At 37.3% G+C, this 15,962-nt stretch overlaps 2 protein-coding genes and 1 long non-coding RNA gene across 3 annotated transcripts; all 3 read right to left on the bottom strand.

The window, feature by feature from the left end:
- Positions 1-11,014: 11,014 nt before the first annotated feature.
- Positions 11,015-12,194, bottom strand: LOC311068235 (uncharacterized protein). Its single transcript, XM_084090554.1, has 3 exons — positions 12,022-12,194; positions 11,797-11,945; positions 11,015-11,671 (listed from the first exon to the last, which is right to left on the bottom strand). Exons 1-3 carry the CDS (start codon positions 12,159-12,161, stop codon positions 11,394-11,396), a joined length of 567 nt encoding a protein of 188 aa, XP_083946680.1. The 5' UTR covers positions 12,162-12,194; the 3' UTR covers positions 11,015-11,393.
- A 122-nt stretch (positions 12,195-12,316) lies between these two features.
- On the bottom strand, positions 12,317-13,698 carry LOC311068349 (uncharacterized protein; the record flags this gene model as incomplete). The annotated part of the gene is made up of 5 exons (XM_084090732.1): positions 13,574-13,698; positions 13,284-13,461; positions 13,061-13,137; positions 12,847-12,955; positions 12,317-12,579 (listed from the first exon to the last, which is right to left on the bottom strand). Exons 2-5 carry the CDS (start codon positions 13,447-13,449, stop codon positions 12,317-12,319), a joined length of 615 nt encoding a protein of 204 aa, XP_083946858.1. The 5' UTR covers positions 13,450-13,461; positions 13,574-13,698.
- Positions 13,699-14,987: 1,289 nt separating this feature from the next.
- LOC311068234 lies at positions 14,988-15,624 on the bottom strand. Its single transcript, XR_014603352.1, has 3 exons — positions 15,450-15,624; positions 15,127-15,269; positions 14,988-15,016 (listed from the first exon to the last, which is right to left on the bottom strand). It is a non-coding gene; the product is annotated as an uncharacterized lncRNA (long non-coding RNA).
- Between the last annotated feature and the right edge of the window lie 338 nt (positions 15,625-15,962).

Raw genomic sequence — 15,962 nt, 5'->3', positions numbered from 1 at the left:
GCAGGTCTGTGGTCACTGTCTCAAAGAGCATGCACAGAGTCCAAATTAAACAATTTCCCATCGTCCAAATTAAACAATTTCCCATCGTTCAAATTAAACAATTCCCCATCGTCCAAATTAAACAATTCCCCATTGTAAGTACACATTGATGGCCTAAGACACGAAACGAGCGGTTTGTGTGAGAAAACGACCAGTATTTCTATCGTTTTTAACTCTTGTACACAGCCACGTCCAAGTGATCTGAGGGCATAGATGTATATATACTAGAATAGATGTTGCCTTGCCTACGGCATTCGTTCCAATGAACTGCCGTAGCCAAGGCGACATCTAGTGTATATATCTATGCACCAGTCTGCGCACACGTCACACACCAGGATGCGCTCCTGCCCTCAGATCACTTGGATGTGGCTGTGTATTAGAGGTAAAAAACGATATAAATACTGGTCGTTTTCTCACACAAACCGCTCGTTTCGTGTCTTAGGCCATCAATGTGTACTTACGATGGGGAATTGTTTAATTTGGACGATGTTTTAATTTGGACTCTGTGCATGCTCTTTGAGACAGTAACCATAGACCTGCATGATATGACTGACAGACAAGAACGGTTTGACCTAAAAATATCAAAATTGAAACTACTGCGGAAACAAAGACACCTACATCTTGGATGCCCTTGAGGTAAGCTAAAACATACCAAAATTGAATCTTAGTCAAGACATTGTTAAAATAGTCCAAGTGACTGGCTCAACCTTAAATTCATCAAGCGACAACAATCAATTTTGTGTGCAAAAATAACAACTTTATTCAACTATTAATTTTTTTATTTGTGGGCCTCTGAGTGAGTTCACAAAAGTGCCGCACTACATCCGAGACCCATCTGCGTCATCTTCTCAGTTCTCGCTGCTCTTGTGAACTCTAGGGCTGGGACGATACAACTATCTCCCGATTCGATACTATCACGATAGGGATCTTCGCCGTGACGTCACGACGCGGTTACATGCGCTCTGGTTGGCAGAAGAAAAGTAATAGCCGCTTGCTGCGCAGCGCAAACACAGAACAAAAATGGTTGTATCGTGCTGTGTGATCAGCAAGATTGGTTACTGTACTGTGTGTATCATCTGTGTACATATCCTTATAAATTAAGGGCAAATTATTGTATTTTCATACATTTTTACGTATGTTAACCAATGTTATATACAGGGCCTGAAGTTAACTTTTTTTACTTTTTACCAGACAGGTTTTTTTTTTTTTTTGGCCTCATAAAAGGTGAAAAAAAGGAATTGCACAAACATTTGTTCTTTAACTTGTAAGAATACACATTTAAGTGCTGTCAAGTTATTAACGAGATCCATAAGTAATAATAACTCTTAGAATACAGATATAGACCTAGTGCAGCTCGTATGTAAACAAATTACACGTGGCTGTGTTGATGGCTGGGCAGCTGTTAGTTACAGCGTTCAGGAACCGTTAAGCAGAACTAAATTAATATTGTTATTACTGGTGAAGTTACCGGGTAGGCTACCGGACATTTTCTCACCGGTTCCCAACTCCCAACATCTGTGCAACTGTCATTGTACTGTCAGCATTGCATGATCTCATCTCATCTCATCTCACCAACGTAGTCAGAGAAGGGCCTCATCTTTCTCTCCGATCACATACACGTTCCGAAACACTCAAACTGCACTGCTTTCACAGATGCTTTTTTTACTCCAGTAATGTGCCGCCAGATTTTTTAGCTGTAAATCCAACGAAATTGCTGACTTCGTTTAAATGTCAAAGAACAACAAAAAATTCTCACTCAGGTGATATGGATCAGGCAGAGAACATGAACCCTGGTTATATAAAAGCTTAATTATATCTCTTTTTAGCTTCTTCGGACAAATAATTAACATATGCTGACAAAACACAGGTAGACTGCTGCGACATGCGACATGTTTTGGTTCTTTCTGCCAACCAGTTCGCGCCCACGCCCATATCGTGACGTCACATTTGACTCCGGCGAACATCCCTATAGGTGCTGATACTGCTGGTATTATGATTTTGTCTTTTCGTAACGATTTTTTACTGCACGAATCGTAACTACCACAATGTTAACAGAAAATAAACAAAGTTAATAAAAGGCTGATTTGACGTTTACTTGTCTGACAGGACAGCGGTTTCTGTGTTTGCCTAGCAACAAAAAACGCAGTTCACTGCTCGTTCTGTGTGATTGGGGCAGTGCTGTGCGCCTCGCGTTTTCGAACCGGAAAAAGCGTCAGGTGTGATTGGGGCTTTACTCTATTTTGATCGCTATCATAAACATCAGTGTTTATATTTGAAATTTTAACTTTTATCCTAGTACTTCTATGATAATTTTAACTATTGTATCACAGAAATAATGATACTATGAGGTTGAAAAGACTGTTTGTGAAGCTGTTTCATGACGACTCTGAGTCAGCACAGCTTTAAAGGCCATGTTGCAGGTTTTTTTTTTCATCGAATTTGTGCAGTTTACTTGTTGGTAAGAAACATTTAAACTGTTATCCATTGTATTTTATGTTGTTGGGTATCACAAAACGCAATATAATACGAAAAAGTAGGCTATTTTACAGCGGTTTCCAACGATTCTCCTTTCCGCCACAATGCATTCCATTACGTCACGTTGGGGAGAGAATATTCCAAAGCCCGCCTTGAGAGCGTTGAGAGTGACTAGAGAGACGAGTAGTAGACGAGAGTATTCAGATAGCGCAGATTATACAACACATCTCTAGTCACCTATAACTGTTTAAGCTGGTTCATAAGTAACTATAAGATAGATGTTCTAGATAAGATATAAGTTAGATTCATAACTATAATCGTATTAAAACAGGTGGCGTACGCCGTTTTTAACCATGTAAACACTTGAATCGCACTAACTGAAGTGCGCGTGTGTTTTTGTAACGCACCTTAAGCGCGTATTCATTTTAAACTTGACATTAGGAAGTTTTCCCTGAACTCTGTCAACACGACTCACTGTCAGCAGTCTGCCTTCATCCAGAAACAGCTCAAATAACGTGACAGCAGTGTATAAAACTGTTACAGGCACCGACATAATATTTCTGTCTTCATCACGGCACAGAATAACAAAATACGTCCATAAGAACCCGTTTGTTATTTAACGTACGTAATTACGCGCATGCGTGAAACGGATCGTGTACCGACAACAAGCTTTCCAACGCAGTTTCCATGGGACGGCACCGCCGGCCCGGCGCCCACACAAGCACCTGCCAAACAGCGACAGACACGCGGCGGCTGTGTTTGCAACATTTTCACCGGAGGAAGAGGTAAACGCTTAGAAACACTTGGCAATGATGCTGTTACTGGAGCTAGTAGGCTACCATCAAAACGTGGGATAACTAATCATTAATGTGTTTACAACGTTGGGGGAAAGACTTAATTAGGGATTATCTGGAGGGGGTGGATAACAGGTGGGACTGGCAAATTAGCCCATAGCTAGCATGATGCCTTCTATTTCTAGATGAAGACAAAGTTTACCGGTACTTATCTGAACTAATGTCATGATCACTGCCACTAGATATAAAGAAAACGTTGATTTTTTCACTCATTTTTCCCAGTCAGTCGCCATAGTTCTAATACAAACTGTATTGGCTGAGGCTACCTTTCCTCCGCTTCTCCCCAACGTGACGTCATCACCGAATTGCGTAAAAAAAACCGTTCATACCAAAAAACGTAAAAAACTGGTCTTTAAGACCATTTTTGAGACATTTTAAAAATGGTATACATATCTTGAGTGATTAATGTACCCATTGATCAACAGTGGTGGTTAACCTGCAACATGGCCTTTAAATGTTGCGATGTGATTTTGTCAAAGGTTTAATAGACAGACAAAATGGAAGCAGATTGCGTGGGTGTTTGAATCGAGATCACATTTTTTTAAAGATGAATCGTGCAGCTCTATTGTCTTATCTCTCTCCCAGTATATGAGTAGCGCGAGGGCTTTTCAATGCATTCAATCTCACGTCGCTTTTACGCATCCACTTGAAAGGGATATTACGTTACTCGACACTCAAAATTTAACAACACATTTCATCCTTTGTTGGAACGAAAGTGACTTACTTCGGTCAACCTCATCTATAAGCAAGGACAAAAATAAAGCAATTTAATTTGAATTAATATCGATTCTGTAATAAAAATTTTTTTTTAAGATCGTTTAAAAAAAAAAAAAACGCGATACCTAGGTGAATCGATTTTTTTCTCCCAGCACTAGTGAAGTCACTCAGAGGCCCATACGGGAGAAAATTAATAGTTGAATAAAGTCTTTATTTTTTATTTTTTTTGTGTGTACAAAAATTGTTGTCGTCGCTTGATAAACTCGCCAGAATAAAATTGCCTAGAAGCCTATGGAGGAGTGAGCCAGCTCTCATATTTCATCAAAAATATCTTAATTTGTGTTCTGAAGATGAACAGGAGTCTTACGTGGTTGGAATAACATGAGGGTGAGTAATTACAGACAGATTTTTTTGGTGAACTAACCCTTAAACACCGTTTTCATTTCATTTAAATGTTTATATGAAAATATTTGTTGTTGTTTTTTTAAGCTATAATGTAGCGTTTAAAATGTATGATAATCATATGAAATTTTCTGCTTTTTGATATACTGTAAAAGTGTGCACTTATAATTCACATGGTTGTGTTAATAAAAAAATAAAGTTGGACGAATAGTGCAGAATTTTTTTTCTAACCTTAAAATAACATTTTAACTTGAAAGAAAGTGGACATTTTATCGTTCTTTGAATGTTGTATTGATAATAACATTTTGGGGGAAAGAACGTTGCAGGAACGTTATGCTTACCTTAAGATGATGTTCCAGCAACGTTATGCCAATGTTCCAGCAATGTTATGCTAACCTTAAGATAACGTTGCATGAACGTAATGCTAACCTTAAGATGATGTTCCAGCAACGTTATGCCAATGTTCCAGCAATGTTATGCTAACCTTAAGATAACGTTGCATGAACGTAATGCTAACCTTAAGATAATGTTCCATGAACGTTATGCTAACCTTAAGAATGTTCCAGCAATGTTGTGATAACGTTCCGGCAACGTTATGCTAACCTTAAGATAACGTTCCAGCAACATTATGCAAACATTAAGATAACGTTCCAGCAACGTTATGCAAACCTTAAGATAATGTTCCAGCAATGTTGTGCTAACGTTCCAGAAATGTTATGCTAACCTTAAGATAACGTTCCAACAACGTTATGCAAACCTTAAGATAATGTTCCAGCAATGTTGTGCTAACATTCCAGCAACGTTATGCTAACCTTAAGATAACATTCCAGCAACGTTATGCAAACCTTAAGATAACGTTCCAGCAACGTTATGCAAACCTTAAGATAATGTTCCAGCAACATTATGCAAACCTTAAGATAACGTTCCAGCAATGTTATGCTAACCTTAAGATAACGTTCCAGCAACGTTATGCAAACCTTAAGATAATGTTCCAGCAATGTTGTGCTAACATTCCGGCAACGTTATGCTAACCTTGAGATAACATTCCAGCAACGTTATGCAAACCTTAAGATAACGTTCCAGCAACGTTAAGCAAACCTTAAGATAACGTTCCAGCAACGTTATGCTAACCTTAAGATAACGTTCCAGCAACGTTATGCAAACCTTTAGATAATGTTCCAGCAACGTTGTGCTAACGTTCCAGCAACGTTATGCTAACCTTAAGATAATGTTCCAGAAACATTTTGCAAACCTTAAGACAATGTTCCAGCAACGTTATGCTAACGTTCCGGCAACGTTATGCTAACCTTAAGATAACGTTCCAGCAACATTATGCTAACGTTCCAGCAATGTTTTTTCTAACATTAAGATACCATTCCAGCAACGTTTCGCAAACTGGACATTTCAACATTTTTAGAACGTTTCAAGTCAACGTTCCCACAACGTTCTTAGCAAACCTTAAGACAATGTTCCAGCAACGTTATTCTAACGTTCTGGCAACGTTATGCTAACCTTAAGATAACGTTCCAGCAACATTATGCTAACGTTCCGGCAATGTTTTTTCTAACATTAAGATACCATTCCAGCAACGTTTCGCAAACTGGACATTTCAACATTTTTAGAACGTTTCAAGTCAACGTTCCCACAACGTTCTTAGGACATATTTTTGTTAGCTGGGTCTTAAGTAGCATGTAGAGCGCGTTCTCGCGCGTTCATGTTAAGTGCATTTTTGGGAAACGCTTGTGGAATTGGTGCGAGCGTTCGTAACTTTGCACGTAGAAAGCGCTCTTAAGAGCTAAGATACATCGGCACTTTTAAGTTTGACCGTATTTTCGTTTTCGGTCAAATTGCCTTTTGAATGGGAGTGCTTGGGGCAATAATAGCATTAAAATCGTTATTTTCAAAACACTAAGAAGGCTCGACACAACATGTAATCGACTATTTTTGACTGTCAAAATGCCGGCGGACACAGCTACAGTGAGTTGTTCAAAATCTTTATTTTTAGTAAACTCTGTGTACACAAACAATGTTCTCAATGCTCGAGTTCATGTGTAGAGCCCCTGGTGATACTTCGAGCAAAGTTTCATGTTGTGTCGAGCCTTATTAGTGTTTTAAAAATAGCGATTTTTGATGCTATAATAGTAGTGCCCCATTCATTCCCATTCAAAAGGCAATTTGACTGAAAATGAAAATACGGTCAAACTTAAAAGTGGCGTTTCCATTCTAATTATGCTTTTAAATGAAAGTTTGCCTCGGGTAGATTAACAAAAAAAAACCTAGGTTGCATTTTGGCGAGAGTTACCCTATAACTGATTTAAACTGAACAGCCCTCAAGATTGTCATGAACATTGTCCCTAAAAGGAAGTGAGATAGGCTACTGATTACAGAAACACCTTATTGGCATAAAACAAGACCTCAGGCTGAACTTGCAGGTTTTACAGTTGCTTCTTTTTAAGCCCCTCAGAAAGTCATGAATTCACAGAAAAACTTTACAGTAGACACTGTGGCAGGGTCTTGTTCTACCCCAGGATGCTTTGCAGGATGAAGCTGTACGGTGCTGAGTAATAACAGAGAGGTTAATGTGAGGCACAGACCAATCATAATTGGGATTCTGGGACCAGGAAGTGATTAATGTGGTTATAGGAATGTTTTATCAGAGGCACAAGACAAATTTAGCAAGCTGTGGATTGTGTTAAGGGCACTCTCACTTTGTAATGCCTGGAAATTAAGAAAGTTATTTAAGTGCATTAGGTGCTGAGTGGTTTAAGTGCATTTCTATGTGGTTGCTAAGGTGTTCTGGATGGTTGCTAGGTGACTTCTACAGGCCCAAGTCAAAAAAAGGTTTCCTAAAATGCTCCCTATGGCTTGAATCTCTTTCTTCTTGGGAAGTTTTGGTGTTGTTATTGTTAAATAAACTATTAAAAAAATTTATTTTGATATTTAAATTAAGCTGAAATAATATATAAATATTAAATGAAAAATTTTAACAAAAATTAGAAATGTTGCTTTGGCGAATAACTGAAACAAAGTTGAAGTGCTAAAGTTATTAAAACTGAAATAAAAATGAATTAAAGCTAAATTTAAATAGTAAAATGTATTAAAAGCTTTAATGGCTTTATTGTGAAAATATAACAGAATAAATGAAGAGAAAACAACACTGATATTTGATATTTTAAAATAAAATAAATCACAAAAGCCAATAACAAAATTAAATTGAAAACTGGAAATATAAAAAGATATTTCAAAATATACTCTAACAGTATATAAATAACACTGGTAAGTCTATGGGATATATATATATATATATATATATATATATATATATATATATACACATTTGATCGCATAGAAAAGTAATAGCACAATTATGCCCAGTTATACACTGAATTGTAATATTCATGGTTAGTGAGTTGTTTAAATCATGCACTCAATAAAACATCACAATAATAATGATTGCTTAGGCAAACTCCATTAATAATTCAAAAACATTAATTTCTCTCTCTATAATGGACAAAGAATTACTGTTTCTCCAAATAGCTAAGCTAATCAAACACTGAATATTAACACAGACATCTGAAAAGCTTTCACAGGTTTCAAATTATCAACACAATGAACAAAGCCTTCATGAGAACAAAGCCAGGAATAAAATGCTATTGTCAAAAATATTATCAGGCAAACCCATTTCAAAGGCCTTTTAAGAGGAATGGAAGGGCAAATACCAACAAACACCCTGCATATGAATGCAAACACAACCATGACTCTATTGTACCTACAGTTTTCCTTTTATTAACCCGTGCAGCTGTGGCCTACTGCATATGTGAAGTACAGACTGCAAATGTAGCACGAGATTGTTTAATTTAAAGATGAGCTTTGGATTAAGCCTGAGTAGGTATATTATGTTTGCACCCCCCTCCAGCCCCGACTCACATCTGGTCTCTGTGTCAGACTCAAAACCACTCTAAATTACTCTCAAGTCAGCTGATTACCCAGATGACGTGTAAATGACGGCTCTACCACAATCCCAAATCATCACGGTAAATCCACTTTAATTCCCCAAGCAATCTATGTAACCGTTGCAGCAGCTGTTTGAGTGTTTTCTGATTGGAGTTCTGCATTAATCACTGATAATCTAAGAAATGATTCACTGTTCAAATATACAGAGCAGAGACTGTGAAAGCATATTTCTAAAAGACTGATATATCTATTTTATACAAATACTTCCTTAAATTACAACACAAGAATATTCATTCAAATCTTATAAAGCCAGGATAAAAACACAATGGGTAATCATTCAGATAGATGTTGGACTCATATGTATTGCATACAATAATAAACACATGCAATATTAAACTATAGTGAACTCTTTGGTGAAAAAACAAGAGAAGATATGGTTTTACATCAATTAAAACGACAAATAAATCACAATCATATTGTGATAAAATATTGAATGCACACTTAACAATAAGGTCCCATTAATGCATTACCAAACCTTAATGAGCAATACAGTGTTTATTGTTAGCTCAGGTCCATTAAATAATATGAAGACAACTTTTAATTTTAACAGTGTATTAGTAAATGTTGAAATTACCATCAGCTAAGATTAAGAATGCTTTTTCAAGATTGGAATCTTATTGTAAAGTGTTACCAATTCAATAAATATTTGAAATTCACATAAACACTCTGGACTCCCCAAATGCCAATACAGAAGGTCGCTCTCCTACTGCATTGCTCCATTATGATTTCAAAACTGAAATTTGCTGCCATCTAGTGAAATAACTTTGTACTGTATATTCCTTATATTTGGGCCTGATATGAGATGGTCCTCACTGCAGAACATGAAACCCAGGGGGAGGAGTTGGATCCAGATTACATATACCTAAACCTACCCATCTCCACCCCCTGATCCCTAAACCTACCACCCCTTAGATCTGGATCTAACTCCGCCCCCTGGATCTTGTGTACTGCAGTGAGGTGCTACTGCCTGATATGGCCTGATATATACCTGAATTACTTGTTCTAAGTAACACAAGTTGCTTTTCCCCATTTATTGACTGACAGCTCTCCTGTCGCTCATGTTGAGAGAAAATGTAAGTGCAGAGGCGTTGTGTGCGTTGTGTGAACATTACTGTAGTTCTAGACTAAATATGAACATGCATTTACTCGTCTCACTTGCACAAAAATAGATTCAATATTTCTCAAAATGAATAAAACGGTGCAACAATGTAATATGTAATATCTGCAGTTTCTAGAGCATAAGAATTAAAAGTATAAAGTCTGCATTAGAATGACCCAGTTTTGCACAAATAAGCAGATAATACTGTTCATCACATATTGATGTAGCCCTTGACTTGCCCAAGGGCCCCAACAATGATCTAAGCTTGCCATAAGTGATTCCTAAGTAATTAACAAAGCTATTAAAGTGCAGGTAGTTTGTGAGAAAAATGCACGAGGTTAGTTTCAGTGATGTTCTGCTCTCAAGTCATTAGGAAGAGCAAATATGGTTAGATATTTACTTTAATATTCTGGTATTATTCCTGTTTAAAAAAAAAAAAAAAGCATTTATATTTGTAAATGCACATAAAGTGATGTTTCAGTTTTGTTGTAAAAAAGTTAATTAAGTTAATATATATATAGCCATTGTCCAGCTCAGTTCACTTATAATGGTGTCAATATCAAGGCAGATCAATATTATTGTTGAATATTAAATTAAATATTAAATTAAATCTCCCCAACTAAGCAACCAACTAAGCGACAGATTTCAAGGTAAAAATCCAGTTCTGAATTTTAAGTCTTCAAGTCTCATGAGTAAAGTTAATTCATGTTTTAATTTGATACATTTATGACATGAATTGGAAGGAGGATTATCACTGGTGCAGTTACTCCTAAGGCATTTAATGACACTGGAAAATGACAATTGGAGAATAATTGAGCGGATGATTTAACCTCAAGGCCTGATTTATCACCTCAAGGCCACCGAAGGTCAGTGCATAGGGGCAAAAAGGTTTAGTGTCACTACTATTTGGAAAGTAGTAAGGAATAAACAGTGTATACTGCACAGCATTATATTTTTTGCTAATTGAAATTAGTTTTTTTTTTTTTTTTTCTGACCATGGCAGAAAATCTCATCTCAGCACATTTGATGAATGGCCACGTTGTATGTTTAATTTAATCTTTTTATATAAATATCAACAGATTTAGTAAGTTGAAACAGTATGCGATGGATGCGACAGCTTGCGCAGACTCCCAGATGTATGACTGAGCATCCTGGATTGGAGCCTGTTTGTTTAAACGTGTATTCTCTTCAGAATTCATACATTTATCGAGCCGACTATGGAACCTTACGTCTACGTGGAATTGTGCAGTAAGTGTCGATGAAAGTGTTTTTAAATGTCATGTCAAGTTTTTATATTTTATTAAAGTTTGATAGTATAATAATATATTTACAATCAACCTACACATATTGACAGCACAAAAGTAAAAACTTACCTATATTCTTAATTGCAATCATGAAATTGACAACACATATGGCAGAACAAACTTAATATTTATTAATATCACAACAATACACTCTGCAAATACAAGAAAATTATTTCACAATTTGTATAAATAATTAGTGGATGGATCTTACTTTATTCTTGTAATTAAATAAACGTTGCAGATTCTACAAAACCAATACATACTGTAAACAAATTAGTGAATATTTGACATTTTATATACAATAGTAAGAAATAACTTCAAGGAGAGATCCCCTGATATGATTGTAAAGCGCTTTGGGTGTACAGTAGTACATATGAAAGCGCTATATAAATGCCCGATTCTATTCTAATTATAAGAAAGCACAAAATGAAGCATAGGCTGTGCTATAAAAAAAATGTACTATCTGTACATTGACCATGTGCCTGTGTTTTAGTCGTTACAGGTTTCTGGCATATCGCTCCTTTGTGAACTGGTGCTGGGGTTTCCTTGGCCGTCGGGTACATGTCGTGAGTCCAGCCTGTGTGGTGATGAGGGTTCGCCGTGAGTTTCCAGATGATCAGGGCAGATATGTTGGTTTCCTACAACCTGATGATTGAATCTGGACACCATGGTGGAGATGACCTCCTCCTTGTCTGGCAGCTCATACTCCGCACAAAGGTCCACAAAAACATGCTCAAATATTAGGTCCTGCAGGTCATCTAGGTACTCTGTGCAATAAAACAAAATTTATTTGTAGATATTAAAGTATTTTACCCTAACTTTCAGGAAAACTGGCAATAACACTGTTAATTTATATTTCATTTTATAAAATAAAAGAATTAAAGTAACTCACTGAATGTTGGTGGTGTCTTCACTTGTTTGATCGTGCATTGTCCTTTCCTGGCCTTTGGAAAGTTCACTTTGAATAGTGGATGTCCTGTTGATGATGTTGCTTGTGCACGACCAGCATTTTCATTGTAATGAAACACAGCCAGGTATAGTCTGCAAGTGCACAGAGACACAATTCAGGAAAATAGCCTATAGTGATGTAAAGTTATTTTAACAGCAGTTCAATTACCTGCACAACATTCCAAGAAATGGGAACACCACATTTTTTGGGGCAAACCATAGAATGACACTATGAAATGACTCCAAAGATGAAGTCTGGTGATGTGGACTTAGTTTGGTGAGGTCCTTCAAAATCCGCGTGTTTGTCATCACTTTCTCCAGCTTGTAGAATGCCTGAGTTCCTATGAGAAATGATACAAAAATTGCATTAATTACAACTAATGACTTTAATTTTAGGTTATTTACACTTCGACTAACAGTCCCTTTTTTTTTAAAATGTCATGTTGCATAAAAATAATATTTGTTTACAGTATCATACTGGCAACAAGCCACATGTTTGTGTCTCTGCTTCCCTTTAGATGATGTAGACGAGCAGGAGAGTTTGGATCCTCATGAGTGTGTACGTTCCTGACATGGTTTAGAATCGATTTCCATTTGACCACTCTTTCTGGTCCAGTGGTTGAAGATGATGCAGTCCAGTAAATGTGGTTTTTAATGCTTCTCTGCCATTTCCGTAATTTTTCACAGTCTTTCATCTTGGAAATGTTTTCATGTTTCCTCGCAATCCCTGTAAATACAAATATAGACAAGCATTTTACTGCTGAGAGTAAATACAGTGATGTTCACAGTTTGCCAGTACTAAATATTTGTGCCTATAAACTGTCACAATTTCTTAATTTTCATATTACACCCACTTATAAATCTATGTTATTGAATTTGTACGATTTATAATGAATAAAACCTTTTTAGATGTGCCACACATCCTAAAACTGGTTGATGTTACGTTCTCTGAGGTACTTTTGTATTTGTATTTGTATAATACTTTTGTATTAACCTGTATCAGTTACAATACACTCCAGAGTAACACCACGAGCTTCCAACAGGGCAAGGCTCCTCTGTAATCCTTCTTTTTCCATGTGGTAGCTTCCTCCCACTTCGTTACTCTGAAATAGACAAGTAGGGAACGAAACAATCATCTTAGACAAACCAGAAGTTTTAAACTTCTCAAAATGTAATTTTTTTAAATACTGATATTTCTTCTCTCCCACCTGAACCAGCTGTGTGTCCACAATGGTGTTGGTCTGAAGGTCCATCAATGTATAGCTTCCAAACTTTGCAGAGTGGCCTTTGAAAGTAATAATACACAAAGCGTTATTACCACGAGTGCATTGAATTCAGTTAGATACTACCTATAACTACTATGCATGTTATGCTTCATGATCCGGAAAATACCTGAGCATCCATGCATCCTTCTTATTTACAACCATGTACCTGGTGAGTCAGCCCTCATGTCACCTCCAACGATGACCCTTTCCCTTTCACTCAGGCGATCTAGCGTCTCATTTTGCCAGTGCGTCCACTTGTGCACTATAGCTGGCTCAACGTACAATCGGGAATGGCGCCGAAAGGTGTCATACTTGAAAAGCTGCAGATTCATTGTAGAGCATATCTGGTGACACAAAAAGTGGCCAAGATTATGTAGCACGTTATTGGTTTTAAATAATAAATTTTAACATGGTAAAGTGTTAATAAAAACTTAATGTACTTGATATTTCATTTACCTTTTCGAATTTGTAGAATCAAGCCCCACAAAGATATACTGCAGCAGAAACATGGAGGTTCCCAGCTGGAGTACTGCCTGCGTGAACACTGACAGTTTTTGCAGAGTTGTTCAACTCGTATAAAAGTTACGATTTTTTGAGAAACTTGAACTTGGCATACTTGAACTTTTTTAATCAGCCTTAGAGAGTTGATTAGCTGCCTCAGGTGTGTTTAATAATGATTAGAGGTAAACTCTGCAGTGCTGTGGCCAACAAGGAACTCAGTTTGACACCCCTGTTCTAAAACAAATGCACAGTTTTGAAACTTACGGCATGTCTGCTGTCTCCGTTAAAGTTGTGTCCGTCTCTGCTGGATCAAATGTATAATCTTGCTCTTCAGGTGCGTCAGATGATGATGTGTCCATTAGGGTTTCTTCGTCATCCTCTTCCTCCAGTTCCACACAAGGTCTCTTTGATGGCCACTTTATAGGTGTAGAGGTCCTAAATATTAAACCAGCTGCTGGTGACAAACTGTCAATGTCCGAAAATGTATCTGTCGTCTGGACACCTGTAATATACAAAGTAGTTGTGTGTTACTGTTATGTGACACTTATTGTGGGTCCTCTGTATGAGCAGTATTATAGGTCCTCTGTATGAGCAGTATCATGTAATACATAAACATACCTGAACATGAAACGTCTTCATTGATAACTGAGTACCAACAGACTTGGTCAGCGGTTTTGCGTCTGTCTGGCAAGCAACATCTCTGGTTTGGCTGCTCTGTTCCGATGTGCTGTCCTTTACAAATAAAGATTCCACTATCAGCGCGATAAAAAAATAACAACATAGCTGGACTCATGGTGCTATCACAAACTTTATAAGTCTATCATGTTATTATGAACTTGACAAATTCAAAGGCAATTTGGAAAACAAACGCGTAATACTTACTTCTAGATGTGTAGCTGGATCACGAACAGTTGGCACTGCTACATCCTTCAGGAGCAATTTTTTTTGCAAAACCTGCTTTATACTGAGCCTCATTCAAAAAGCTGTCCGGTGTAAAATGATTCGAGCAGACATAAACGAATTTTGGTAGAGTTGAGGGAGCATTTTCTTCAAAAACAAAATTAATCCACCTCGTCTTCAGCGGTTCAGATTTCGGGAGTAAATAGAGAGAGGCTATGTGGATTATTACATCCAGCCACGCAACACCTACAATGCTTGGGAGACATTCTCGTCAGTGCAGCGATGGCGGATGTGATGCCCGGAGAAAAATCTGTGGAAGCAGTTCTCCAGGATCTGGAGCGGCCTGAGGATGGGGGAAATGATTTTAATATTCTGTAAAAAAAACAAGCCTTATTTTTTAGTGGAAAACAAGATAATACTGTTTAAAATAATGTTGGAGAAACAATGATTTACCATTATTATATAGTATCAAGCGCTATATAAATGAAGGTGATTTGACTATAACAAGAACATTACAATGAACACAAATTTGAAAATCCCACTAGAAATAATCCAGAATTTAAGACAAAAGATAATAATCCTACTCTGCTTGTTACACTTCCTCACACCTGAAACTGATCGAGTGAATCTCCTCAGCTTCTCCAATCTAGTGTAGTGTACGATCAAAACCATTGATGTTGTAACATCTGCTCTAAGCTGGGGCGTTCAGATGGATCCCGGGCTAGACATTGTCTAATCAGATCCCTGCAGTCTGTACACATTTTAATAAGGAGAGAGCTGGTTAGTCATGACCATGTGACCTGGCATTTTTGAAAACAGCGATGGCTCTCGCTATACATGAAAATTCTGACACATTACAACCTTTAACTTTCTGTACAAATCGTTTGCTTTATGTGTGTGTTTATCCATGTTATCATCATTATTGACTCACATTTGGATAAGTTGGGGTTCTGAAGTGTAACTTTGGCTTGTGTGATTTCCGTTATATTAAGAAAAGGAAAACATGCGTTCGACAACTCGTACAGCAACACTCCTAGAGACCAGACATTTGCTGGGACGGCGTGGAATCGAGGTTCAGTAAAGACTTCAGGTGGGCAGTATTGCAGAACTCCTGTAAGAAAGACATTTGCACATTGTTAGCTTTTTTTTTTAAAGCATCATCAAATAATTAGTCAGTCACTACCTTCAGGTTTACACACTCCCAAAATGCTCACCCCTGTATGCGTTGCGCTTCTAGCCTTCACTACTAAATAGCTGACCGCAGCCAAAATCTATCAGCTTGAGTTCTAGCGTGTCTTTCTTTATCAGGAAATTCTATGAATGAAGGTCACTATTGAAAACACCATGACAGATGCAGTGTTGCACTGCCCGCACAGCCTGTCTCATGATGACCCGTGAGAACCAGTCACTCCAAGGTTGATGAGTCATTGAGTCCAGCAAGGTC

Source organism: Abramis brama (genome assembly GCF_963993115.1).
Source record: "Abramis brama genome assembly, chromosome: 18".
NCBI lineage: Eukaryota > Metazoa > Chordata > Actinopteri > Cypriniformes > Leuciscidae > Abramis > Abramis brama.
Note: the sequence above shows the minus strand (reverse complement) of the source record. Positions and strands in the feature narration are given on the sequence as shown.

Excerpts from the sequence above, each read along its gene's own strand:
- LOC311068235 (XM_084090554.1), bottom strand. The coding sequence starts at position 12,161 with ATGACAAACACGCGGATTTTGAAGGACCTCACCAAACTAAGTCCACAT. Across the intron at positions 11,946-12,021 it reads TTTCTTGGAATGTTGTGCAG|ACTATACCTGGCTGTGTTTC; the intron begins GTAATTGAACTG and ends GTGCACTTGCAG. Across the intron at positions 11,672-11,796 it reads GAAGACACCACCAACATTCA|AGTACCTAGATGACCTGCAG; the intron begins GTGAGTTACTTT and ends TTTATTGCACAG.